Source organism: Phaseolus vulgaris, chromosome 7 (genome assembly GCF_051622355.1).
Source record: "Phaseolus vulgaris cultivar YP4 chromosome 7, ASM5162235v1, whole genome shotgun sequence".
Lineage (NCBI taxonomy): Eukaryota > Viridiplantae > Streptophyta > Magnoliopsida > Fabales > Fabaceae > Phaseolus > Phaseolus vulgaris.
This window is the reverse complement of record NC_143504.1, coordinates 49,657,528-49,685,100: the sequence shown is the minus strand read 5'-3', so window position 1 is coordinate 49,685,100 and position 27,573 is coordinate 49,657,528. Positions and strand designations below refer to the sequence as shown.

The 27,573-nt window shown below is 31.3% G+C and overlaps 3 protein-coding genes across 4 annotated transcripts; 2 read left to right on the top strand and 1 right to left on the bottom strand.

Moving 5' to 3' along the window:
- Positions 1–1,965: 1,965 nt before the first annotated feature.
- On the top strand, positions 1,966–6,589 carry LOC137829833 (seryl-tRNA synthetase / serine-tRNA ligase). Of its 2 annotated transcripts, XM_090305268.1 has the most exons (10): positions 1,966–2,134; positions 2,213–2,283; positions 2,376–2,537; positions 2,639–2,744; positions 3,153–3,346; positions 3,827–3,930; positions 4,014–4,197; positions 4,613–4,792; positions 5,606–5,795; positions 6,361–6,589. In XM_090305268.1, the coding sequence occupies exons 1-10, from the start codon at positions 2,002–2,004 to the stop codon at positions 6,480–6,482; spliced, it is 1,446 nt and encodes a 481-aa protein (XP_090161394.1). In that variant the 5' UTR covers positions 1,966–2,001; the 3' UTR covers positions 6,483–6,589. The 2 variants fall into 2 exon arrangements, with proteins under 2 accessions (XP_090161394.1, XP_068492891.1); XM_068636790.2 differs by lacking the exon at positions 6,361–6,589 and having other exon boundaries at positions 5,606–6,065.
- Positions 6,590–7,784: 1,195 nt separating this feature from the next.
- Positions 7,785–10,232, bottom strand: LOC137828212 (uncharacterized). Its single transcript, XM_068634691.2, has 6 exons — positions 10,143–10,232; positions 10,029–10,062; positions 9,786–9,875; positions 9,513–9,699; positions 8,140–8,407; positions 7,785–8,063 (listed from the first exon to the last, which is right to left on the bottom strand). The coding sequence occupies exons 1-6, from the start codon at positions 10,197–10,199 to the stop codon at positions 7,857–7,859; spliced, it is 843 nt and encodes a 280-aa protein (XP_068490792.1). The 5' UTR covers positions 10,200–10,232; the 3' UTR covers positions 7,785–7,856.
- A 4,666-nt stretch (positions 10,233–14,898) lies between these two features.
- On the top strand, positions 14,899–25,758 carry MIRO1 (MIRO-related GTP-ase 1). The gene is made up of 14 exons (XM_068636788.1): positions 14,899–15,400; positions 15,921–16,053; positions 16,368–16,517; positions 16,625–16,801; positions 16,972–17,220; positions 17,365–17,433; positions 17,550–17,605; positions 21,421–21,502; positions 21,796–22,007; positions 22,097–22,166; positions 22,322–22,434; positions 22,949–23,099; positions 24,286–24,472; positions 25,378–25,758. Exons 1-14 carry the CDS (start codon positions 15,183–15,185, stop codon positions 25,449–25,451), a joined length of 1,941 nt encoding a protein of 646 aa, XP_068492889.1. The 5' UTR covers positions 14,899–15,182; the 3' UTR covers positions 25,452–25,758.
- The last annotated feature ends 1,815 nt before the right edge of the window (positions 25,759–27,573 follow it).

Here is a 27,573-nt window from a genome sequence, read left to right as displayed (position 1 = left end):
AAAGGTTATTTCATAAAATTTTTTTTCTAAATTTTCATTTCTAGAATTGACTTTTATGTTATTGAAATTAAATTCCAAAATTGATTAGTGCAGGAAGTAATTTTATGGGGTGCAAGAAGAAACACCTTAATAAAAAATACAAAATTGTCTCCTCTAGTTTTTTTTGTTCTATATATATTACAAGTGCATTAATACTTTTTTTAATAAAAAACTATTTTTCTTATGCATACTAGTCCGAAGGCCTCTGAGTTATTCTTCATGTAGACTAGCCCGCAAGTTTGTGAGTCATCCTTTATGCGGGGCAGATGACCCACATTTTGTGAACTAATGCTGGCGGGCTAGTCCGTATTGTCACCCCTACTTACTTAACCTGCAACAAGTGTGATACCTTGGAAAGAACCCACACTTATACGTATTTTTAGGTAAATTTTTTGAATACATATATTTGTATATATTAAGGAATATATCAGTTATATGATATTACTAGTTATTAAAGAAATTATATATCAGTTATCATATGATATAATTAGTTATTATGTGATATAATTAGTTGATTAAATAGACATAATTAAGTTTTATATTCCTTTTCGGTAGTTACAATTTGTTTGTATATATATATATATTACAACATTTAATAATAATTCATCCAATTTGAAACCAATTTCTTTATTCTTGACAATATACCTAACCTACGTTTTATTTGTGGTTACCTATAACTCATGTCGTAAAACTCAGTCCAACTCAAAAATATAATATATCTTACTTCTCTTAGTTCATGTGAGTTACTTCATCTAGTTTGTAGGTTTTGTAAGAAGGATGTGATTTATAGAAATTAAAACTTATTTAAAATATAAACTATACATTTTTTAGTGTAGATTTATGAAGGTTAGAAATTAAGATAGATTTATGAAGGTTAGAAATTAAGATAGACAGGTCCATTCACATACCTTATTTTACTTAAAATTAAAAATATATTTGTAGTGTATGGTCGAGATCACGATTAGGCTTAGAATGACCTTATTACATGATTGAACATTTTTCCGATGTACTAAAAATACATCTATATAATCACAAAGTTTAACATAATTAACAACATGTTAGACTAATACTATAGTTTAACAATGATATATGTGTTAATAAGGTCCAATAATTCACAAATACAACTCCCATCTATAAATAAGTTGACTATATGTAAATCAATATATGTATTTAATAACATTTAACACCTAACCATCAAATACTGAATATTAACTTAAATGTCCAAAAATATTTTATAAATACTCCTTTTACTCCCATCAAAATATAAACGTAAAAAAAACTATTAAAAATTGATAATAAGAAGTCCAACAAATAAAGAGTCTAATAAATATAAAAAAAAAACATTCTCACTTGTTCATATAAAAGAGCATTATCTTATATTAAAAATTAGATAAAATAATTGATTATGTGTCTTAATTCCAATCCTAATATTTTTATTATTAACAATACTATTTTGTTAATAATAAAATGATTGCATCTTAAACCGAACACATGAATATAATCAATTACATTAATTTCTTTATAATTTGTTTTTCTATGATAATAATAAATATGATTACTAGACAGTAAAAAAATACTTGAGTTAATTTGATAGCTTTTTATTTCATAAAATTTAAATAGTGTAACTTCTTAAAAACTAAATTTCTATCTAAATACACACTGTATTATCAAATAAAATTCGTGCTACTCCTAATTACTTTAATGGTGTGCAGTTTACCGAATTAAAAATAATAATATTTACGAAATTGTTTTTATTACCAACCATACATCTATTGGAGTTTTATAACAGAGTTAATTATTCTACGAATTGGAAATAAAAATAATTTACATTGCCATAAAAAAAAGTGTTATGATAACTTTTTCTGGAGTGAAGAAATTAGAATAGAAAAACCCTCTTTGTTGAAGTCGTGAAACCCTTCTTCTCATTTCTTACATTCGGTGGTGGCGGCGTGAGAAAGAGTCATGTTGGACATCAACCTATTCAGGGAGGAGAAGGGCCATAACCCTGAACTCATCCGCGAATCGCAACGCCGTCGTTTCGCCTCCGTCGAAGCCGTCGACGAGGTCATCGATCTCGACAAAGAATGGCGAAAACGTACTCTCTCTCTTCACAGTAGCAATGTAACTAATCGATTCTCGCACCAATGTTATCTCTTATGTGCGCTTTTTTCAGGTCAATTCGAGTTCGAGAATCTCCGCAAGGAATTTAACAAGATCAATAAGGAAGTCTCCAAACTCAAGCGTGTATGTATCTTATTTTCCACTTTTCTATAATTTTCGTTTAATTAGGATTCTGATTCTGAATAGTTTCATTTCAATGCTGTTCTGCGTGTCAGGCTGGTGAGGATGCTTCTAAGTTCATTGCTGAATCGGAGGAGACCAAGAAACTGATAGCGGAGAAAGAGGTTGAAGTTCGGGAAACTCTAAATCTCTTGAATTCCAAGTTGGAAACTATTGGAAATCTCGTCCACGATTCGGTTCCAATAAGCAACGATGAGGTTTGTTTATTTTTTTCTTTTGTAATACTTGTTGTTAGTATTATTTTTCTTCTGTTTGTGTTTATTGGTCATATTAAAATTCCGGAGTCTTTTATGTTTAGGCCAACAATGCTGTGGTTAGATCCTGGGGGGAGAAAAGAGTGGAGCCTAAACTAAAGAATCACGTGGATCTAGTTGAGCTTCTCGGGATAGCAGATACAAAGAAAGGTGTGAATTTATTCTTATAGTGGTCAAGTGATGAGTTCTTTCTTTATTTTACTTATTTTGATGGGGCAACAAGCATTTTGGTTTTACTTTTTGAAGTAATGTTTTTTCACCCTACACTTTTTCTCCTCTTAGTAATCTACTTTCTGAACTATAGCTGTTCGTATGATTGGTTTAGCTATTGGACTAGTTCATGTTTTGTGTCTTGCTGACACGTTCTTGATTGCGAAAGTTAGGAGTATTTTGGTCTGTAACACAGTTTTGCATGTGGCAAAAAAATCTAATACTGCAGAATACGAACACTGTTAGATTTCAACTGTGGTAGCCAATGTTTTCCCTAGTTTGTGCATTCTGCTCCTGTTGTTCACATGCGTCCTAATCTTTTATATCAATTTGCTTGATACATAACAGGAGCTGATGTAGCTGGAGGTAGAGGTTTCTATCTCAAAGGAGATGGTGTTCGTCTTAATCAAGCTCTTATCAACTTTGGGCTTGATTTTTTGGATAAAAGGGAGTATACTTTATTGCAGACTCCTTTCTTCATGAGAAAAGATATAATGTCAAAGTGTGCTCAGTTAGCCCAATTTGATGAAGAACTGTACAAGGTAAAACTTGGTGAATTTCGACATCTGCCTATATCCACATGCAATTTGTGATTTTTAAGACCTCGAAAAATACTTTTGTATATAATTCTTTATATGTTGTGACAAATAAATATGTGCCTATTTGCTTTGTTGAATAATATCCATAATCTTTTAATGCCAAACTGCCAATATCCTTTTTGTACTGTATCGTTTAAAGTTTTAATGCTTACATGATGTTTGGTTTGGTCTGTTTTCTCCTTTCCATTTCAGTTGAAATGTTTTCATTTATAATCACAAAATGCGACCTTGTTTTTATTATATTTTCATTTGAAGAAAAATGGAAAAACAAGACCATTTTCTCCTTAAAACGTTTAGATCAGGCAGCAGAGTAAAAGAAACACAGTGTTTTTGTAGTTGTTATTAAGGTAGATAATAATAGATATAAAAAACAAATACCACCTTAACTGTTTTTTGAGTTTATCTAAAAATTTATAATGTTAGGTAACTGGTGAAGGAGATGACAAATATCTGATTGCTACAGCAGAACAGCCACTCTGTGCGTATCACTTAGATGATTGGATCCATCCATCCCAGCTACCGTTAAGGTAATATGATTTTTTTGCCACATGTTAACATTGGAACCTAGAAGACTATGTTACCTTTAACTCTGAAAATATGCTTTCTGCAGATATGGTGGATATTCATCCTGCTTTCGCAAAGAAGCTGGATCTCATGGTCGAGACACTTTAGGAATATTCCGAGTTCACCAATTTGAGAAAGTGGAGCAATTTTGCCTCACTAGCCCAAATGACAATGACTCGTGGAACATGCATGAGGAAATGCTGAAGAACTCCGAGGAATTCTACAAAGCGGTATGATACAGCTATAGTGCTCATCATTAAGCAAATAATGTTTTAAGTCAATTCTGTGAATGAGTTCAAATTTCAAATAAATATGTAATTCAATTTGGAAACAGAAACTGAATCCCAGGGTACCATTAATTAATGGGAATATATGCCGTTTGTCCGTGCTAAATATATCTAACCATGGGAAAGTTTAGTGCATCCCTTTATTTCTTTCTAAATTTTTTATATCTACAACTTCATTGTACATGGATGATTGTTTTCCTTCTGTATTGGCCAAGTGATGACTTAATTTTTCCACGTTCTACTTTTTGTGGATATCATTGCATGTAGATTGATGTATTGGTTGGTCTGACTATAATTGACTTTTTACTTTCCTCAAGTTATTTTTGTTTCTCATGTGATTAAATTTTATTTACTGCAGTTAAACCTTCCATATCAAGTTGTTTCCATTGTATCTGGTGCTTTGAATGATGCTGCAGCAAAGAAGTATGATCTAGAAGCATGGTTTCCTTCCTCTCAAGTTTATAGAGAGCTAGTGTCCTGTTCAAACTGTACAGATTATCAGGCCAGAAGATTAGAAATTCGATATGGTCAGAAAAAGGTTAGTAATGCTTAAATCAACATTTTAATGGATTCAGTAAGCATTATTCATTAACATCACGAAAATTTTCATTTCCATTTTAAAAACGGGACCTTGCTTTTTGTAAAAATCTTGCAATCTGCTTTTCTTTTGGATGATCATTTGGTTCCCTATTGGTCATTAGCATGTCAGCTGACCAGGCTTAAGGGCTGTGTGTTTGTAAGGAGAAACAACAGGGGGTAGGAGAGAGTGTTGACGTGGCAGAGAGAGGGAATGACATAATTTGGGTGAGGGGGTTTCTATTACATTGGTATGGTGTAAGGAGAAAGAGTTTCTTTTGAGGATAATCAAATTAGTTATGGACAGAGAGCATTAGCCCTCTGTAGGAGCTCAGCTCTGGGGCTGTAGGAATTCATTCCACTGTAGCCCTTCTTTGTTATTATTCAGAAATAAATCATTAGTGACTTGCTCCTTTCACCGATTTGTTCATTACTTTTCCTTCTTTTTCTGTAGTTGGTTCTGGTTTTCTAATATTTATGAAATCCATTCTGTGTTGAAATCTCTAATTTCTTACTTTTCTCGCAAGTTCATTGAAATTTATTTGGTAGGCAAGTAAAAATTTATATTTTTGAGAATAATCATGAGCAATGATGATGCTTCTTTGTGTTAAGAGTCCATGAGCAATTAAACTTTTAATTGATCATAGTGTGATGCTGAAAATTTTCTGTGAGTAATGTTTTATTTTAGCTTTAACTGATTCCAATCCCCCCCCTATACATGAATATACTTTAACAAGTTTAACTATTGGACTTTGCATCGGTTTATCTGTTTCAGAGCAATGAGCAGATGAAGCAATATGTTCACTTGTTGAACTCTACTCTCACGGCTACTGAGAGGACCATTTGCTGCATTCTAGAGAACTACCAGAAGGAAGATGGGGTAGAGATACCAGAAGTTCTCAGGCCATTCATGGGGGGAAAGACTTTCCTGCCTTTCAAGAACCAACCGTCTAATGAAGCCAAAGGGAAGAAATCGAAGGCCTAATTGCATTTTAAGTCAGTGATATTTTTGAAGAGTTTGTTCAGAGTTGTAGGTTATGATGACCCTTTTATTATCCACCACACACTGTTTACAACTACCTTTTCTCTCCCTTATCTTATATGACTCAATAGTAAATTGATTTTTAGGAGCACGCACAAATTTTTGGTCGTAAGTTAAACAGCATGATACACTCTGTAATTCATACTCTAAAATATTTGTGCATTTTTAATTGCATTTTGGGTGTTTCTATTCATTTTGCGAAATGGTTAAAAAATATAGATCCTGATGCCTCTGGTTTTACTTGAAACACGTCAGAATGTGTTTATTTTCGTTGCTTGCTAAACTTTGGTTATTTTGAGAAGAGGTTATTATTTGATTCGACATAAATCTTTTTCTCCCATAGGGGTTACGGGAATAATTTGATCACCATAGCAGAATCATGTGAAATATGAATATCAAGCTCAATTTGAGTGCTGTGCTGTACAAGTGCGAGGAAAATTATGGGTGATGGGATTAGAATTCTGAAGTCTGCATTGGTTTGTCTTGCAGGGTTTTGAAACACGTTCAATTTAATCGAGCTGCTCATATACTAAATCCAATTACAAATTTCGTGGGAAAGAGGAATGCGATCTGGAAAATGGGGGCTAGAGTGTTTAACCTAGTCTTGTAATTGGGGGAGGGTGGACTTGTGGGTTTTGCCGGGCAACCAATCTTCTGGTTTCTTCTTTACTATGGCCCTTGACGTTTATAGGTTTTACGCTCTGGACTGATTTTGCATGTTTCTCAATCTCTTGCTCAAAGCTATCATTTTAATAAATAAAAAATTCAGAACCTCCTACGTTTCCTTTTTATTCGTGTGTTCTGGCATGGATTTCCCAGTGGTATGAGAATAAAGAGACACCCCAATTCTACAAAAAATTGCAAAACAGAAAAATAATTATAATTAGAGGAAAATTGCTATATATATATATATTCCATTGTCTATTATATTTATATGTAATAGATTAAATATATTAATTATTTATAAGAAATTATTATTACATCTTCATTCTTATTCAATTTTTTTCATTTCTATTTTTTTTGTCTTTAATTTTCTTTGATCAATGTCTATTTTTATTATATTTTTCACCTATTTTTATTGTTTTCTTTTTTGTCACCACACATTTTTTTCTCTTTACGCCTTGAAATTATTCCTCTTATTACCAATTTTAACATCATTTTCAGGCAAGCTAGGGATCTAAATATTTTTTGAAGTTTATAAACTCAATTAAAATTCCTAAAAAGTTCAAAAATACTATAATTTATCTATAACTATTCTATCCAATTTTGACGAACAATTTTAATGGGGTATTTTTATTTTAGAATATGTAACCACTGCAAAGTTCATTTATCATCCCATTTTTTCTATTTTACATCTTTTTTTTCTTTTTAATTTTAAAAATAGTATTTTAGGATAATATTATATTAAAATATCAACTACATTGCTTCACTTGTTTTTTAATCCATCTCTTCCTCTCCCATTAGTGATTGTAAGTTTGTCATCTTCTATACTTTAATATAAAATAGAATAATTTTCCTTGGTAGAAAAATAGAACAGGGTTATACAGCAAGAAGTTACTTTATCAGAAGCTGCAAAACAAAACCTACTAGTTCACCATCAGAGTATGCCATTTTTATTCTATTTAATTCTTATTCTAGTAATTGGCAGAACCTCTGGTGTAAATAATGGGGCGATTTCTTGTTATTCCTTCACTTTTTAAAAATCAGTGGAATTTAGATACAATTCATTACATAATACTCCGCCACTATTTTGGTATTGAATTTTTTCCTCAGGTATTTTGGCACAAGATTGGTGAGCTTGTATCCACATTTCAAGACTAAATAGGGTTCTTGCTTGAGAGACATGTTATATATGTAGTACACTGAAGCAATTGCTTGTAGTTATTCAACATTCAAATCATATTTCTGAAAATTAAAAACAACAAAAATTCTCTTCATTATTTACACTTCATTGATGCTGATAGATAATGACACTACTTTCCTTTCATACTGTTATTTTGAAGAGGTAGACCTTTAGTGCAACAGATAAAGCCAACTGTAATAGAAAAATGCCAGCAACAATCAAAAGCCATCGTTCTCCAGCTGACAGAATATGTGCCCGAAGGTTAAGTGCTACAAAAGTTGCTGACATGAACCCAGCCACCCCAGCAATCACCCATCTGAATATCTCCCATGGCACAACAGACAAACACTGCACCAAACAAAGGGATTGGAAGGTGCAAAGAAAAATCTCAAATTTCATATTTTCTTGAATAGCAGTCACTTACCAGTGCTGGAATAAAGATAAACAGGGAATATCCATAAAGACAAAGTAGTTGGACAAGACCCGATGGTACAGAGAAGTATTTGAGGATTAAATACAAACCAAGAGGAACAAAGGTGACATAACCATAAAACAAGCCAGCAGACCAAGTCACCAGATTTATGTCATAGTTCCATTCCTGATGCTTCAATTTGTGAGATATGTATGTCACAAATGTACCAATAGAAGCCGCTACAAATATTAAGGTAGTGCAAATCCAGAATGGTCCGTACCTGTTGCACATTTATAGTGAAATTCAAATTGTGTGCTTCCTCGTATATAAATACCTTCTATGGCAAAATAAAGTGCTTGTTCTCCAAAGTTCTAAAATAGTAGTTTTCCTATGATCCTCTATATCAAACCTTGGTAATTAGGTAATAAGAAACTCAAGAACAGAAAAAAAACTACAGTGAAATAACATGAGAAATGAAGCAAAACTAACCCAATTAAGTGGAAGAACAACCAAACTATAATTATTGTGGAAGGATACTGGATCCCAAAACTGGGGAGATATGCTTCAATAAACTTAAAAAACCAAAATGAGATATTCTTCAACATACTCACACAGGTAACCACAATAACAGACTTGATATCATGTTCTAAAAACTTAAGGTTATGTTTGAATTGATGAAAAGGGTGAAATGAAATGATAATATGAGTTTGAACTTTGCACTGTTAAAAATGTAAAGAAATGGAATGGAATTGAATGCATTTCATTTCATCTAATAACTATATATCTTCTTCCCCTCCAGTTTGGAGAACATGAAATGGATTCACACTTTCTTATCCTATTTCAATATAAAAAAATAGTAGATTTTTCAAACAATGGAAACGTAACTTCTTTCTACCCCATTTCATTAGCCATTCCATTTGTTGCATTTTTTATCTATCAATATCGATTTATTACTTGGATTTTCCTAACTTTTAGAGGAATTCTGGAGTTCCTAGTTTATACCAAATAGAATAAGAACCAATAACATGAATCTAATAATAGTTGAACTTGAGAACTAAAAGTTCTTATTTCAAGTTAGAGGTTATTATCTTCTTCAGATAACCTAGCTTTATGGATCAAGTACCTTTATACTTCACAATCGAATGACTGACTGATGCTAATGTTAATCTTAACTTCACTCCTCCCTGTTATACAAAGTGTTCTCTTTCAAACATGAAACTTAAGAATTATTAAAGGATGAAACAACATCACATTATTTAACCTCTGTCATCCTTAAGAAAAGAGTCATCAATGAAGAACTGTAGAGTTGGTGGTGTAGTGTTAATAGCCAGTGATCTGTAATTTGTTAACTAAAGAAACAATCAGAGAGAATAAAGTAAGCTTACAAATCAGGATTGGAAGCAGTTTTTTCGTTAAAAGCTCCATTGAATGGATAGAGTGAATCTTTAATTCGTTCCAGAACATCTATAGTGTCAATATCAAAGTATGGTTTGTAAGTAGCGAGTGAAAAAGCCTGAAACCAACCACTCTGCTGGGATTCATCAGAACCAGATACTGGTTTTGAAAATGTATCTGTATAATGCAAATAAAACAATTACACATTCTTGTTCCAATGCAAGTAATAAATTGCAACATAGTTATACAGAAAATGAAAATACCATCACCATCACGTGGAGGCCCTGAGCCACCAGTGCCACCACCAATCTTTCCTTGTGTTCCAGAAGGAGGAAATGTTTGAAGATTTGAATCTACATCCATCAATACAAAAATACTTTACAAACTAAAAACAATAAAATTAATGCATGACACACTAAAAAAACGTAAGTTTCTATGATTGAAAGATTCATGCAAGGTAATTTAATGATTTTATTTATTCAATGGCAAGGAAAACATGAATGAACCTGAGAATTTGAAGGGTGGTGGATCTGGAACGGCCTGCATGAAATGAAAAATGAATAAAAAATGGAACATGAATTGAATTACAAGAAGATTTGATGATGATGATTGTAACTCACAGGTACAGATCCTGAAACCTTTTGATTTTCAATGGAGGTGTAATGTCCAGACATCATTTTTACAATACTTTTCTTTCACTCCAAAGTTTCTTTCTTTCAATGGAGGTGTAATGTACAGATACTGTTCATGTTCATTCTTTCTTATGTTCTTGTTGTGTATTTGTGAATCTGATTGTGCAACTGGGCCCACCTGCACAATTGGATTGGGTCATGATAACTCATCAATAAAATCTACTCTTTTGTTTCTGATTTAAAATTTTACTATTGTGTTCTTTTTATCCATTGATTACAGGTCCAAAGAAAGTATATAGTAAAATGAGTGATGATATTCTAATGCTTATTTATTTCTTCTACTACCATTGTCCTTCATTTTAAATATAATTTTGGTACTCTTAATGTTAATTTTTAGTAATGAGAAGATAATAAAAAAACGAAAATAATTTACAGCATCAAGATAATTTCAAATTATCAGCTTTACTTTCTAAATTTTGTTTGGAGCTTGTAACTTTACATTTTAGCATTCTAGTTTTAGAATAAGGTCGTGTTCTGGTTGTGTTTCTTTTTTAAGCATTAGCCGCATTTTTATAGATTTTTGGGAGTATTAGTATAATCTCATAATTTCTTTAAAAAGTAATTATTCTTTTAACTGGTCATCATATTATTTACAAAACATAAATAAATTTGTACCTTTTTATGTTAAATATATTGGATTTTATCTATGGATATCTTTACTTAAAAATTCATAGGTTTGACAATTGAAATTATGATGGGATGATTTTTTTTAGAAAAGATAGAGGGAGCCACCATTGTTTACGGAGAATTACGGAGAACTGTAAAAATAAAAAATATAGCTTCAAAAAATTTGAGTTCAAGAGTTGTGATTTATCTTTATTTAAATTGTAAAATTAATATCATTTTAAAATATTTATTTTTTCCTTAATAAAGATATGTATAAAAAATATTTTTACTTTTTAGAAGTTAGAAAATAATTTAAAAAAATATTTATGAGAGTTTGTATTTTAGTTTTTAAAGTTTTAATATTTAATGTTTTTATTGTTCACATTGATTTATATTAAACATATTTCTATGGATAACATACCTGTCTTCATTATATCAATTTGTTATTTTCATTAAGTACAGGGCTTGTAAGAGATGTGGTGTATTTGATGAATCAACGTGTTTGAAGATTGAATTTGATCATGAAGAGTTAGATGTGTTTCTAGAGTGTATTGTGTTGATTGGGATAATTGTTGTTTGAAATCTTTTTGTAATACTTTAGAACTTTTGGTGATAAGATATTTTTTAATGGATTAAATATGTTTTTAACCTGTTAAAATATTCTTATGAGTCTGCAATATCTAAAAAAAACATTTTAATCAATTAGATTATTGTTTTAATTTATTGTAATCACTTAAAATCATGAACAATTTTAAGGATTTTTGTTTTAATATGTTAAAAATATATTTTTAATAAATTAAATTCTCTTAAGCTATTGTGAGATTTTGAACTCTTATGTTTTAATCTATTAAAATAATAATTTAATCAATTAATTTCACAAAATTGCAAACAAATATTTTAATCAATTATATTATTATTCTAATTTATTATAATTACTTAGAACATATGAAGCTTAAACACTCCTCTTAAATGACGTGTCTGTGTCGGACACTATCGGACACCAACACTCGTATGACACTCATAGGACACGTATCGGTGAAGTGTCAAATTCAAAAAATATTTGTTGAATTTCTGACAATAATCGATGTAATATGTCTCCTTTTACACAGTTTAAAATTTTAATCGATGTATTATGTCCCTTATTACATCGGTTCCTCAACCAAAACCGTTGTAATAGGTACTTTCATGGTGGAAATTACGTCTTTTTGTGCTATTTAATCTGTTTTTTTTTTAATTTGATTAATGTTATTTGTGGTGATCAACTACCAACCTTCTGCATAACAAAGTAATTTTAGAAATTTTGAGCTTTGTTTTTTTCTTGCACTAGCGCATAAATGCTAATCAAATTCGGTTATTTTACATTTACAAATGCGGCTATAGAGCCGCATTTGATAAGCATGCATTCATAAATCAGAGAGATACAAATGCGGTTATAGAGCCGCATTTGTAAATGCGATTTACGTATGCGGTTATTTCAAATAACCGCATTTGTATATTCTTCTGAATGAGCTGGGGGTTTTAGGGGTTTAAGATTTACGAATGCAGCTCTGGTAATAGCCACATTCGTAAATCACATTTACAAATGCGACTTTGGTAAATAACCGCATTTGTAAATAGTGTTTTTTTTTAAATGCAATTTGTATTGTTCCTAAACCATATAAATTAACTTGCATAATGATTAAACTCAACCAGACAAATACAAAAATATAGAGATAAATTGAGAGAATCAAAATGTACATTTACAAGTAATCAAATTACATAATAAAACCTACACTATTGATTAACTATGCTAGAGTTATAAAAAATTATGAAATATGTGGACCAAGAATCTCTGACATATGAAATGCCTTCCGAATTCATTGGTGTTTCTTTCGTGAATAACTGCATTGCAAAATATAGTTGACATAATTTAGTTTATATATATATATATATTCAAGAATTATAAAAATAATTTAACATATCATGTTATTACCTCTTTCCAACCAGTTTTAACAGCTAGTTTTATAATGGTAATCATTCATTGCATAATGTAATAGCCACTCTCATAGCTTTATGATTGTTTATTACACTATAATTCAATAAACTAATATGTTAGTATATTGATAAACAATGATAATAGAGAAAGAAAAAAATCACTAACCTTTATTCTTATGTAGTTTAAATTATTTGAACTGGATCGACCTTTTAGGATGTTATAATCACACCATGAACTGGTTAATACAAAAAACCTCGTTAGTAGATGGTTAATTAGTAACATACAAAGTTAAGTTTATACTGTACTTACGTATAAATGATATCCTTAAATTTTTGTGGAAATCTTCTTGTGTAGGGAACAGAACCACACATCAGTCTTATCAACCATTGATAAGACAAGTAACTGCCAATTATGCTTATATCATCCATGAAAAGAGTTAGTAAATATTTAAAACATAAAATAGTAATAATTGATGACATATAATTAAACTTACTCATTAATATAAGGACATAAATAAATTTGTTTTCTCTCTTTTTCCAGGGTGTTAGTGATGTATGCTTGAGTCTCAAATGACCTTGGTCCAACGGGATTAGTATACGAATGTCACGCGTTGTTTACGAATGTGTTTAAGCGCAGAGCTGCATTAAATAAAGAACGTTTTTTTCTTCTTTTTGCACTAGTGTTGAGTTCGGCAGTGCAGTGCATGAGATGTGTGTAAAGTCACTCTAGTGGAAGACACGATGGTCAAGTTCTCTAATGTCAATGTTAATGTAGTTAGTCACAATCACATTAAGTGGTGATTGTGATCTGCTAAAGGATCCACACAACAACATAATTTCCTTTAAAGCTCAATCGAACAACCTGAAAAAAAATATAAGGTGTTCCTTAAGTTTGTTGTTAAGAATTATCAAACTCCTTAAACTTTTGTTGCAATGACTGACTATTGAATTTGATCACATTTTTTTCTTCAAACTACATCTCCATCTTATGTAAGACCTCTTGATTGTAAGAGACAACACTTTTCCATGATGGTGGACCAAAGGAATCACGAAGTCTATAAGAACCACTATTGCCACACACGTTGTAGGTGGTATATTCGATACATAGTCATCGTTAAAATATCATCTCAAGCACGAGAAATAAATGACCTCTGAATAGTCTGCTCAACTATTAAATATTGCAACATATGAACAATAATTAAATATAAATCTAACTACTCGAAATGTGAATGTTAAAGAAATGAGAATGAAACTATGTATAATTGTATTTACGATTTTATCAACAATAATTTGTGTTAACTATGAAATTACCTCCCTATCAATTTCGTCCAAGTAACCTTAGACTAAAGTGTTTTCTCTTTTTCATAAGTTAAGTTATGTTATTACAAATTTATATTTTCATTAAATAATAATAATTTTTTTTTATAAAAGATAAAATAGTTTAATTGAAAAATTATTTGCGTGCGAACATGTGCACTCACATTTTTATTACATTAAATATATATTTATTATTTTTATGAGTAATTAATTAAAAATTAAAGACAATACAATTTAAAAATATATAATTTTATAAAAGTAGTATTAAAAAATTACATAACTGTTATTTTTAAAAGAAAAAAATCATTTTGTTATTTTAAAATAAAAATAAGTTATTCAGTTATTTATTTTATTAAATAAATAAATTGTTTTTACTTATTAAAGGATAAATTTTTCTAATTAAAAAATGATATTAGAAGAATATTTCCTTATACAATGGTATAAATAATTTATATAAAACTATATGTTTATGATTATATAATAAATGATATAAAATTATTTTACATAAACATGTGATAAATTTTACAAACTGATAGAACTATAATAAATTTGATAAAAACTACATAAAATTGTAATAAAATGATTTAAATAAATTACATAACTGCATTATTTCAGTGTATTATAAATTTATATAACACAATCTATAATAAATGTTATGAATTTATTATGTGAAAAAATAAAAAGATATATTTGTTTTTGGTGATGATTTTGTGTATAAAGATGATATGATTAATTTGGGGGTAGAAAAGTATACAATTTATATGTAATAGAAATAAAATAACAAGTTAATTAAAAAGTTATACAAAAGAATACATTTGGAAGGTGTGTTGAGAGGAAGAGATAGCGTAGAAAGGTGTTTATGGAAAAAGCCAATTTCCGTTGGTAGTGTGGTACAGTAGTCTGAGGTGCAAGAGAAGTAAAGGTGTTACAAATATTAACGGCTGAAGAAGTGAAGGGCCCAGACGGCCACCTACAAGCACCGTCTACTCTAGGGCACACCACCATACTTTCCTTTGTTAGGGTTTTTTCTCACTCTTTGGTTGTTCTCGACTTTTGCTGCTCCCATCACCCATGGCAAAACCCTCTTCTGGAACCGTCAATCCTCACAGTCGCACCGGAGTTCGTATTGTCGTAGCGGGAGACCAAGGCACGGGAAAATCCAGCCTCATCATCACGGCAGCCGCCGATAACTTTCCAGTGAATGTGCCACCGGTATTGCCTCCCACACGTTTGCCTGAAGATCTTTATCCGGATCGCGTACCTATCACCATCATCGACACCTCCTCCCGGTACGACTTGATTTTCGTTAAGTAAAGTGATGACGCGGTTCTTGATTGGAATAACCTATGTGTGATTCGTTTGATTCTTTCTCTAGTTTTAGAGCCCAAGACCGTGTAAAGATGATTGAAGTGATGCTTTTCTCTTTTTAATTTAAGATTCGTAGGCCTTATAACAGGTGATTCAAGTGCTAGGTTTTGTTGTTATTGTTGTAATTGGCTGTTAAATCTCTTAACGTTTTGGTAGTATTGTGTTGCATTTTCTTCCTTGAACCCTAAGAGCCATGTTGTAATGATCCAAATAAATGTACTCTTATGCTTATAGATTTGACTTGGGTTCAGTTTATTTCAAAATGTTGTTTTTTCTCTCTTTTATTTTGGCCAGAGAGATAAAAAGGGCTATTATATCTCAAAAAGTAGTTTCCAGCTAAACATGCACAAATTATTTATTGTTGTGTAGATGTCTACCCTAAATCTGAATGTCTCCATTGGTTCATTCTATTGTTTGTTTTTGGTATTGTTGCTATTGCAGTGCTGAGGATAGTGATAAAGTTGCTGAAGAATTGCAGCGGGCTGACACAGTAGTCCTTACATATGCATGTGATCGACCCGAGACACTTGAAAATCTGAGCATATTTTGGCTTCCACATCTACGCAAGTTAGAGGTTCTGATCTTATTTTAATTTTTTCATCTCAAAGATATACAACCGGAGCTCCTTTTTATATTTCTTTAGGAATTAAGAGGAAAAAGGGAGGCAAGAAGTAAAATATTCATAAAGTACGGATGGGGAATGACCCAAACAAATTATTGCAAATTGTTAGAACCAGATATGTTCTTTTCTCTTATGAAAAGAACTTAACTTGCACATGCTTGCATACATCTGTTCATTTCACAGCTTAATCAGATTCGCATAATATATTGTCTCTTCAGTTTTGGTGTATGTATGCCTGGATGTTGATATTTGAATTTAATGAACAGGTAAAAGTCCCAGTTATAGTAGTTGGTTGTAGGCTTGATTTGAGGGATGAAAATCAACAGGTGAGCCTAGAACAGGTGATGTCGCCAATAATGCAACAGTTTCGAGAGATTGAAACTTGCATTGAGTGTTCAGCATGTAGGCATATTCAGGTATATTTTGTACCAACCATTGGCTTGACATATCTTAATATTAAGGTGCTGATCAATCGTATTTGGATTTTATTTCATGCATTGCCTATTAAATTTCCTTATTGAAGGTCCCCGAAGTTTTCTACTATGCACAAAAGGCTGTTCTTCATCCAACAGCTCCATTATTTGATCAAGAGTCGCAAACTCTAAAGCCTAGATGTGTGCGAGCCTTGAAGCGGATTTTTATCCTTTGTGACCATGACAGAGATGGTGCCCTTAGTGATGCTGAGCTGAATGATTTTCAGGTTGCATTTCCCTTTTAATATGACAATTTTAAGCACCAAAATTGAGTCATTTATTATCAAGTACTATAGTCTGCCACCTTAGAGTTTGATTATAAGCATTTTTCTATTATGTTTATGACAAGATAGCTAATATATATGAATTATGGAGAAGCTAACAAATCATTCAACAGGTTAAATGTTTCAACGCTCCTTTGCAACCATCTGAAATTGTGGGTGTAAAGAAGGTTGTACAAGAAAAAATGTCTGAAGGGGTGAATGAACGTGGGCTTACTTTGACTGGATTCCTATTTCTTCATGCCCTTTTTATTGAAAAGGGGCGTCTTGAGACAACATGGACTGTGCTAAGGAAGTTTGGATATAATGATGATATCAAACTTGCTGATGATCTAATTCCACCTGTAAAACGTGCTCCTGATCAGGTATTTCTTTGGATGAATTGTGATTTAACATGTATGTGTATTGGGCGTGACACAGGTTTATTTGTTATACCTGTCTGAAATCAATTTGTGGATGACTGGGTATATTTGTCTTGTTTTGATTAAGATTGACTTTAATGTCTGCAGAGTGTGGAGCTGACAAATGATGCACTTGATTTTTTAAAGGCAATTTTTGATGCATTTGATGGTGATAGGGTATGTTAATTCTTCTTTTCAATTATTTTATGAGATGATTCTATTATGATGTAAGTTGCAAATGGTAACTTGCCTAACTCTTTTTGATTTTGGGCAATATTATTTTGTTCCCCTAGGATGGGATGTTACGACCTCGGGAACTTGAAGAATTGTTTTCTACTGCCCCTGAAAGGTAGATTGCTTTTTGTTGTATTATTGTCTACCATTCCATTATAGATTACTCTGCATTAGTTTTTTCTTGAATTGGTAATGGGGCACTATGATCTGTTTTTCAAAACTTAAGATGTAGAACTGATCACAAGTGGGGTAAATTGTATCCCGAGGTAAATTCAACAACCTGAAACTGTAATATGCTTCAGCAATCTCAAGTACTGAGAAGTTTGAGTCTTCTTAGGGTTGAATTAGCATGATATATTTAATATTTATAGTATTCTGAATCTTAGGATATATTTATACAATATAATCAAGAAACAAAATTTCTGAAACATAACATTTTAGTTGAACCAATGTTATACAAGAGCTTTCAAGTATTTTCAAATTATATTAGGAATAAGAAAATCAGATCAGCATATCCTTTGTATCTTCAAAGAGTAAAGGTTAGAAGATAAATACTTATAAGATTTTAATACCGAGTCTCCCTTGTCCACTTGAGCTATGTTCAACCCCCACCTACCTGATGGGGTTTTTCCTTGGACCTTGACTGGTGCGCTGACTACAGTTCACTTAGCCTGGCCATACTTTAGAGTAATGTTATATCAAGACAAATAAAAAAACAAGCTAGGAGAGCTACTGAAAATTTGGTAAGAGTCTACTTTGTAATCAGGACAATCCATATACTGATTCACCTGTGAAACCTATATATATATATATATACACACACACACACACATATATATATATATATCCATATCCAATTCAAATCTGATGAAATAGATTGAATTTGAAATCTAGATTCATTTAGTTGGATCAAGTTAATTTGTTTTTTTAATCTAGTTTGAATTTAGATTTAAATTAGATTCAATCAATATCCATTTTGTTTGGATAAAATTGAGACTATGATTTCTGTTAAATTCAAATTAAGTTTATTTGAGTTAGTTTAGTTATATTTTTCAATAAATACTTAATATATTTCTCAAGATTAAATTTTAAACTTTGAGAAATATTGGGGACTCCAAAAGCCCATTATGAAATTATAATGAAATCCATAATGGGTTTTTGGTGGAAGCATTGCGGTCAAAAGAAATATAATATGTATATATAGATAATTTTAAAAAAAGTAATATAATTGTAATGCAAAAGTAATGAAAGAGACAACCATAATTAAATTCACATAACAATAACATAAAATCAAAACACCACAAATTTCAAGTTCAAAACTTAATATAACAACAAAACATAAAATAAATGTCTTAAATTTCTATTTATCTGACTCTTCTTCAATCCCAACATAAGTGATGAACATTGTCCCTACAAGGGAGCTCACCAAAATGTTTAATCAAACATTGTTGCTTTTGGTTAGTCCATGCATCTGACATGATGGAATAACCGTGTTTGCTCCACTACAATTTATGATCTTTCAACAACTTTTTAGTGTATTCAACCTCCTTGTTGAGAAGTGAAACTCTAATTTCATGACAAGTAGAAGCTTGAAAATGAGGTCCATAAGAACCTATAGCACCAATCATATCTTGAAAAGTCTTCAATCTTACAAGGTTGCATGACAAGACTGCGTGGTACCAAAATTAAACAATATATGGATGAACTAATGCCTTTAAATTTTTGTGACATGCTTCTTTAATATTACCTCGCCTTAGCTTTTCTTTTTTTCTCATCTCTATTAGTAGCTAGATTTCTATAAAACATATTCGCTGGTGCTTTTTTTCCACCACTATTTCTCCCCTTATCATTACTAGCTGTGGAAATTTCAACTTCATTTTCCCTCATTATTATCATAAGTTGTAGCTAGCTAAACATAGGATTGATGGAGGGGTGGCTGTTTTTTCTTTAAATAATTCCAAAGCTCTTCCCTCACATTTTTTGGAGTCTCAGTGCAAGTAGCATCATTGCCCTTCTTTGCCATAATATGTTCTTCGGCTCTAGTAATTCCTCTTTTCATAACTTTTCCACAATAATTACAAACAATTGTATTTAAGTTTGATCAGATGACAATGTTTCCAACCCAGGTCATTTCTATTGGATGTTCTTGAAGCGTTCTGTTCATTGGCCATTATTGTTGATGAAAAATAGGTATATTTTTCAGAAAATAATTATAGTGGAAGTGGAAAAGAACAAAATTTTTGGAACAAGGCTGGCGCTGAACAAGAATAATTTTGAAAAAAGAAAAAGACTTGCAATTGGAGGCGGCAGCGATGGTGGTGTTAGCGATAGTGTCAATGGCAGCAGTAGTGCGATCTTCAGCGGCGCCAAAAGGCAGCATTTGGTTAAATTATAAGGTTTGCATTGGGCCGGGTATGGCCCAAAACCTTTTAACAAATTGAATAATTTGGTTGATAACCCAACAGAATAATAAGAAAATATTAGGGTTGAACAAGACAACAAACAGATTGAATAAGAGATTAGGGTTTCTCATGCGTTGCCGCACTCCGTTGTTTTTGCCTCTCTGCCTTTTTCACAATCTATGTGCCACACCTGCATTTCGTGATACAAAAAGTTGCTGCCATGAGAAACCTGCATTGCCATTGCCATGTGGCGGCAAGCTGCAAATCCGCCATGGTGCCGCCATAACAAATTTTCGATAACACTGGATCATATACAGTGTCAAGTGGCAGTTTTCTGAGCTGCCATTCTCAAACAGTACGGGATCGACCTGCCTTGAGACTAATTTGGGAATGAAAATATGAGGCAATGATGTTTAAGAGAAAATGATCTCAGCTTATTTGTGTGTGTATATACAAGTTCTTACATTATTAGAGATACAATGGAAGATATAGAGTTGGACAGAAAATAAGTTAACCTATTCTGGCAAGTTAAACTATTCTAACATAAACATTGTGCAACCGTCAAAGAAAATGAAATATTTGTGTTTTTGTGAATTATGTTCAAGATTATATGTGATGACTATCAAGAGATTATGAGGCTTATATAAATGCTATGAATTTTAAGTTGTTATTATGCTGTTTCTAGATATATTTTTCATTTTTTTTCTTTTGGTTTATATATATATATATATATATATATATATATATATATATATATATATATATATATATATATGTGTGTGTGTGTGTGTGTGTGTGTGTGTGTGTTAGAAAAATTGCCATGACTTCTGCCATAGGTAGTTATCCACTATTGATTTTCAAGTGCCTAGACCTTCTATAGTTTGAAGCTGCATATTCTTTTCAGTGATGGATTGTCATTATTTTGGCTTCTTCGGCATTGGTTTGTTATTCATTTGAGCTTGTACTTCCGTCTAGCTTGTGTCTTTATATTTTTGAAGATTATTCAGTCACCTTGCTTCAAGTGTCTTTTTAACTTGGGGCCCAAGTTTTTTTGAGTTTCTCTTGATTTCGTTCAGAACTTCTGAATTGTTCATAGTATTATTTTGTTTTAAATTTTTTATCTTCTCTACACTGATCCCTCTTTGGAGTCTACTTGATGCTCTGTCTATTTCTGTTGTCCTAATGGTTAGTGTTTTATCCAAATTTTCTTGGTTTAGTTCAGAACTTTTGAAGACTTCTGAATTGTTCATAGTATTATTTTGTTTAAAATTTCTTATCTTCTCAACACTGAACCCTCTAATGGTTAGAGTTTGATCTAAATTTTCCTCATTAAATGTTCTTCCTGTGAATTTGATCTCTAAACCTGGTATTTTACCTTATAACACTCAACAATCAGGTTAACTTAACATTGATAAAAATGCCGTTCAAAATAGCTTTGTTATTCAGTTAAACCAGGTCAGGAGTCATGAGAGAAATTGGAGTTGAAGTATTGCAGTGTTATATGATATTTTATTGTTTTAAATTGCAGTCCTTGGATTGGAATTCCATATGAGGATGCTGCAGAAAAAAATGCATTTGGAGGACTATCGCTAGATGCATTTTTATCAGAGGTGAGCAAGTCTTTTATCTTTATCTGTGTACCCTGCATTTTGTTGAATGTTAGTTTTAAAAAATTGTTGGCTGCTGTTGGGAGTTTTATCAATTCAATGAATTTGTATGCATTGAGAATCAAGGTTGCTTAGTTTTACTTGTTCCATTATTGATACATATTCCCTTAATTTATATAATTTAAACATGTATTCTACGACTATATATCTGGTGTGTGTGCCTTACTATTGCTGATAGCATTTTATTTGCGTTGACATTGAATTTTTTTAACAAAATATTTACTTTTTCTGGACAGTGGGCACTTATGACACTTCTAAACCCAAATTTTAGTGTGGAGAATCTGATTTACATTGGTTATCCTGGTGATCCATCATCTGCTATCCGTGTGACCAGGAGGAGGCGTTTAGATCGCAAGAAGCAACATTCAGACAGAAATGTTTTGCAGTGCTTTGTTTTTGGGCCTAGGAAGGCCGGGAAATCTGCATTATTGAATTCTTTTATTGGAAGGTTTTTCCTTTTTTTGTGTTACCTTGAAGCTTATTGATGTTATAGTTTCCAAAACCTTATACCTTATTGTTGTTGAATCAATAATGCAGGCCATATTCTGAAAGTTACAATCCAACCAATGAAGATCGTTATGGTGTAAATGTTGTTGATATTTCGATGGTAAGATACTTGGTTGACATCTTTCGATAGCTACTACTTACAGGGCAAAAAAATTGTCTTTCTCACCTGTTGCAGTACCTGCTACCTGCTCCTATTTTATTCATTTTATATATCTGAACCTTTGTTTTGTCTCTTGTAAATCTTATCTTTTGCAGGAAAACAAAAAATATGTTGTGCTGAGAGAGATTCCTGGAGATGGAGTTAGGAGGCTCCTGTCCAATAAGGAGTCTTTGGCCTCATGTGACATTGCAGTTTTTGTTCATGACAGGTGACACTGATATTAGAGATTAAAGTTATGGATTATCTTTGTTTACTTTTGTGAAGGTCCATTAATCCACATATCTATTTCCTGTTCTCTGTTAGTATATGCACCAGTAGAGGATAAATTTCACTGTTAAATAACTTATTTAGAAGAGGTCTTATAAAGTTTTCCAGGCATTACAACATGTTTCTGATATTTTTAGTTTATATGCTATTTTTAGCATCGTAAGCGCTTGGAATAATCTGCTATGCATTTGGATGAGCTTCGTAAAAAGAGATTATAAGCTGAAAAGGAAATAATTTCTGGTTAGCCATTAACATTTGTGACTTTCAAACATAAGTTTTAAAACAGCTTAGAAGTAAGATTCTCAAGATTTGCATGTTATGCATTAATCTCTGATTAAAATGGAAACTCGTAAACTGTATTTTAAATTAACTTTCATTTCGTGATCATGTTGTGTAGACAACTCATTAAATGCTTGCAAAATATGTGTATATAGCTGACAAGATATTCATTTCAGGTCTGATGAATCCTCATGGAGAACATCTTCTGAACTCCTGGTTGAAATTGCTAGTCATGGAGAAGATACTGGCTTTGAGGTGCCCTGCCTGATAGTTGCAGCTAAAGATGATCTGGATTCATTTCCAATGGCTATCCAGGAGTCAACTAGGGTATTTATATTCACTTGTTCATTTGCGTTGTTGTGTGTTTATAAACTTTATACTGTACATAATTATTGGATAAGGAACTTTTGAAGTGAATATGACAATTTTTCAAATTATGATTTCAATTAACCTCTAAAAAGCAACATAAGTGCGATATAGTCTTTTGTATATGTATCCTTTATCATCAATAATTGAAGTGCATAACTTTTCTCTTTATGGGCAACAATTGTATATGTAATGGATGGATAATCATAGTCATGAGCATGGTTATCAAACTTGCAAGTTAACTTAACTTGTTCGAGTTTGCGTTTTTACTCACCCTTTCCAAGAAGCAAACTTGGTGAACTCGGTTGAACTCGCGAGTTAGCAACCGAGTTGGCGAGTCAAAAGGGTATTATTTTTAACCCAAAATGACCTTGTTTTAGGCTTCAGAAAACTCACTTCGTGTTTGGGTTCACATTGAGGTAAAGTTTGATGTCTCCTCCGTTTGTGGTCGCCTCGCCTCTCTCGTCGCTGGTCTCAATTCTAATTGTTTGCACTGCCGGCAGTGCTGCTGAGTGGTGCACGCCCATATTCGTGTTCTGTGTTCTCTTCTCTCTGGTTTCAGTGGGTTTTGAGTTGCATTTTGTGAGTGAAATAAAACAAATCTCTACAGTTAGGTTTTCTTTTAATTGAAAATGAATGGGAATTTGGAAGATTAGAAAATTGTGAGGGAAGGGCACAACACATCTGCTGCATTTTTAGAAATTTTTTCTTTTCAATTGATTTTTTTTTAATTTCATTCTTTTTATAAATTCATGTTTTCTTAAAAGTATGTGTGGGAGTGGATCAAATTCAAGTGAGGGCAATCCTATAATATTTTGTAATATTTGTATGAACTTTGAATTTATATTATTCTTATTCACTATTAAATATAATTATTTTATTAGTATTTTGATATTTTGTTTTAAATACTTTGATTAATTTATTGTTGAAATATTTTTTTCATACAAAGTAAACTCTTATGAGTTTACGGGTCGAGTCTACTGTGCTCCCATGAGTCTGACAACCTTGGTCATGAGTGTTTGAACATATTATCAAGTAAATTTTGTATTCTCTTTATCTTAGCTTATGTAATTGTGATAATAAGCAATTTCAATCAATAGATTTATCAACTGCAATGGAACTTTTGACATGTCCATGTGTTTTGTAGGTTAGTCAAGATATGGGAGTAGAGGCTCCTATACCAATCAGTGTCAAGTTAGGAGATTTCAACGGTCTGTTCCGGAAAATTGTAACTGCTGCTGAGCATCCTCATTTAAGCATTCCAGAAACTGAAGCTGGAAGAAGCCGCAAGCAGTATCACAGGCTTATTAATCGATCTCTAATGGCTGTTTCAGGTATGCCAGTTTTAGGTTGACTAGCTCATTCCGAACATTATGTCTCAAGGTTGTTTGAGTTTCAGTCTTGTTTGCTAACTAACAAAAGTCTAAGTGAGGGTGGTCCAAAAGAATATAATTAGAATATTATTTGATTTTATTTTAATGTCCTAAAATTAGATTAGGACACTTCTAAGGTCATTATTCACTTATTGACATTTTAGGTAATGAAAGAACGAAGGATTTAAGTGTTTACCTTTTGAGTATATTTGGCTAAGCATTTTATCATTTTAGGTTATGTTGGTCCGGGTGTTGTGTAGTTGTTCACTTTAATTTCCATATGTTCTCTCATAATTTCAGTGGTTTTATGTTAAGCTTGTATTGTATCTGAACTGTTTTTTTTTATTTAATTATTATTATTTCCTTTTTTCTATCATTTTTCACTTGAGTTGATCTTACTTTGTGTCTCTTGTTGGTTGGGTGTTTGCTTGGAATTAATTTTCCAATGAATTATTGTCATTGAACAGAATGAAATGGTAGCGACTGTGACAATAGTAGTTTTCCATTATCATTATTATTCATTTTTTCATCTCGGGTGGTTTCTTCTCGGGTAGATTTTGCTTGGAATTTAGGGATGGATTAGCTGATGGATCATCAAAATCAATGGTGGTGAGAAGGAGTCGCTGAATCCATACATAACAAGCTCCTGTCTTCGGAGCTCCTTTTCGTGTTTTTGTAATTCTGGTTTCAGCATGTTTCGACCATTTTCGTTTGAGTTCTGAAGTTGTTTCTCATTGAGGCACATAAAGAAGTAGAGTAGACTTTATTTAGAGCTTTGATGTGATAAGCAAGCAATCATCTTTCGATTATATGCTTCCTCCATTTGTTTCAACATTTAATGATTTTTCATACTCATCATATTGCAGTTGGAGCTGCAGTGGTCGTAGTTGGCCTGGCAGCTTACAGGGTATATTCTGCAAGGAAGAACGCATCTGGTTGAAAGACACCTTTGTCAATGCAGCCTGCTCCTGGTTAGATATGTCAAGTTCAACATTCAGTTGGCTTTTTTATGCCACCTGTTGTAGAGTTTGCTATTTCTATTTTACTTCTTATAAAATCACTATCTTTAATTTTTGCTTGCCAAGGAGGAATTTAGCATTTTTTTTCTTCAAATTACGGTATGTTTCTTTTTTATTTGTTAGGGGCCTCATGGTAGTAGTAAAATACACAAATAATGAGATATCCTTTCAGGTCCAGTTAATCACTGGAAACTTGGAAAAAATGAAAGCATTGAAGATTGCAATTGAGATCCTTTTACCTCGTGCGGTATGGATTACAAATTATTTCTTTCCGTCTTGCAGGTTGTCAGATATTCTCAAAATCATGGTTATATTCAGTGTAATTATCGTTCACAGTATATACATTTAGTGTAAAAAATATTACAATAAAAAGTAGGAGAAAAAGTTAATATAGAAATGGTTTTAGTTTTTTTAATAATCATTCAGACGGGAAAAAATGAATTAAGGAGGTGAAATAAATTTACTATTAAAGGTGAATTTGGTTTATGCCTTTCAAATTGAATAAACGTGAATAGATTTTTAGAATAAGTGTAAAATTATAAGTGAAGTTTGAGTTGTATTTTAAATGTGTTATTAAAATCCGCAGGTTTTGTCAATTTATTTCGTTAAAGCTGTAATGTATAAACGTCAAATTGAAGAATCATATGTTCCGTGTTTTAGATGATGCATAATATATAAATCTAGTGCAAAGATGAATTGGTTGTAACGAGTGGGTAAATGTTTTAAATTGAGCTGAGGTTTTTCTTCTGTTTGTTTCTTCATAAAAATAAAATAATTAGTTTAGATAAACTTGCTAATAAATACTTGTAGAAAAAATGGAAATAATTAGAAGAGCCACGTAAATTAAGTTGATTTTTTTAATTTATCTTTTTTAAATTAATTAATAAATTTCTAACTATGAAAATTGCTTTCAAGGATTTAAATTATAGACAAACAATTTAACTTTTCTGTTGTGTTTTTAACAAGTTGTTTTTATGATGTTTTACTTTATTAGTTTTGTAATGTTAAATTATTAGATTTTAGGTTTACAATTTTTTAAACTTTTAAAGGTATTTTTTTTTCTAAACAAACTTTATGATATAACGTTTTATTTTACTTGATCTTACTGTTTTCCTTTTATTATAATTTTTAATAAAGATATGTATTGAAAATCAAACTTAAATATTTGTATTTATTTATTTATACTTTAACTTTGTAAATTAAAGAATATTTTTTTATTTTTGTGATTCATAATCTTATTTAAAAGAATCCTAAATTTTGTGTTACACAAGTATATTTAAATAGAAATATCTTGTTAGACTCATTTAAAAGTTTATAAGAATGACTTTTGGTTTATAAACGTCCTAATACAAAGATAAAGTTTTTCTACTACAAAAACGAATCCTATTAACAATTTTGAAGAAATCAATTTTTCATATTTAAAAATCTGTTGGTTACTCTTGTAATAAAACTATAACAAACTTTCATTAAACAAGTTGTGTTCAATATGTAATATACTTATTAAAATATTTATTCAAAAGTTTGTTCAAATTGCCATGTCATACATAATATTCAACATTTGTAGTTGGATTTCTGAAGCGAAATTGGGTTGTTGGGTCAAGACAGTAATTTCGAATTAAATGTCAGAATTGTTCTTTAAAAATGTATTTTAGATTATATTTTAGAATATACAATTTAGAATACAAAATAAATAATATTTTTTAGAATATACATTTCAGATACAAAATATATTATTAATGGTATAATCTAAAATACAAATTTTAAAAAGATAAAATTGGAATTTAAATTTATATGAGAGTGCAGTTTAAATTTATGCGGGTGCATAATGCAGAGCCCACACATAAGATGCATACAAATTTTGCAACTGATTGGTTATCCGGTCGTATCAGCAACTTATAAATACAAACTATTCAAGCTTGACTCAAATTATTCCTAGAAATGGATGAAGGGTAGGGATGGTCTCCAATTTTTTTTAAATATATTTATTTTTTAATCTACCACAACTATTAATAAAGAGGATCTTTCTTTATATTGTATAATTTT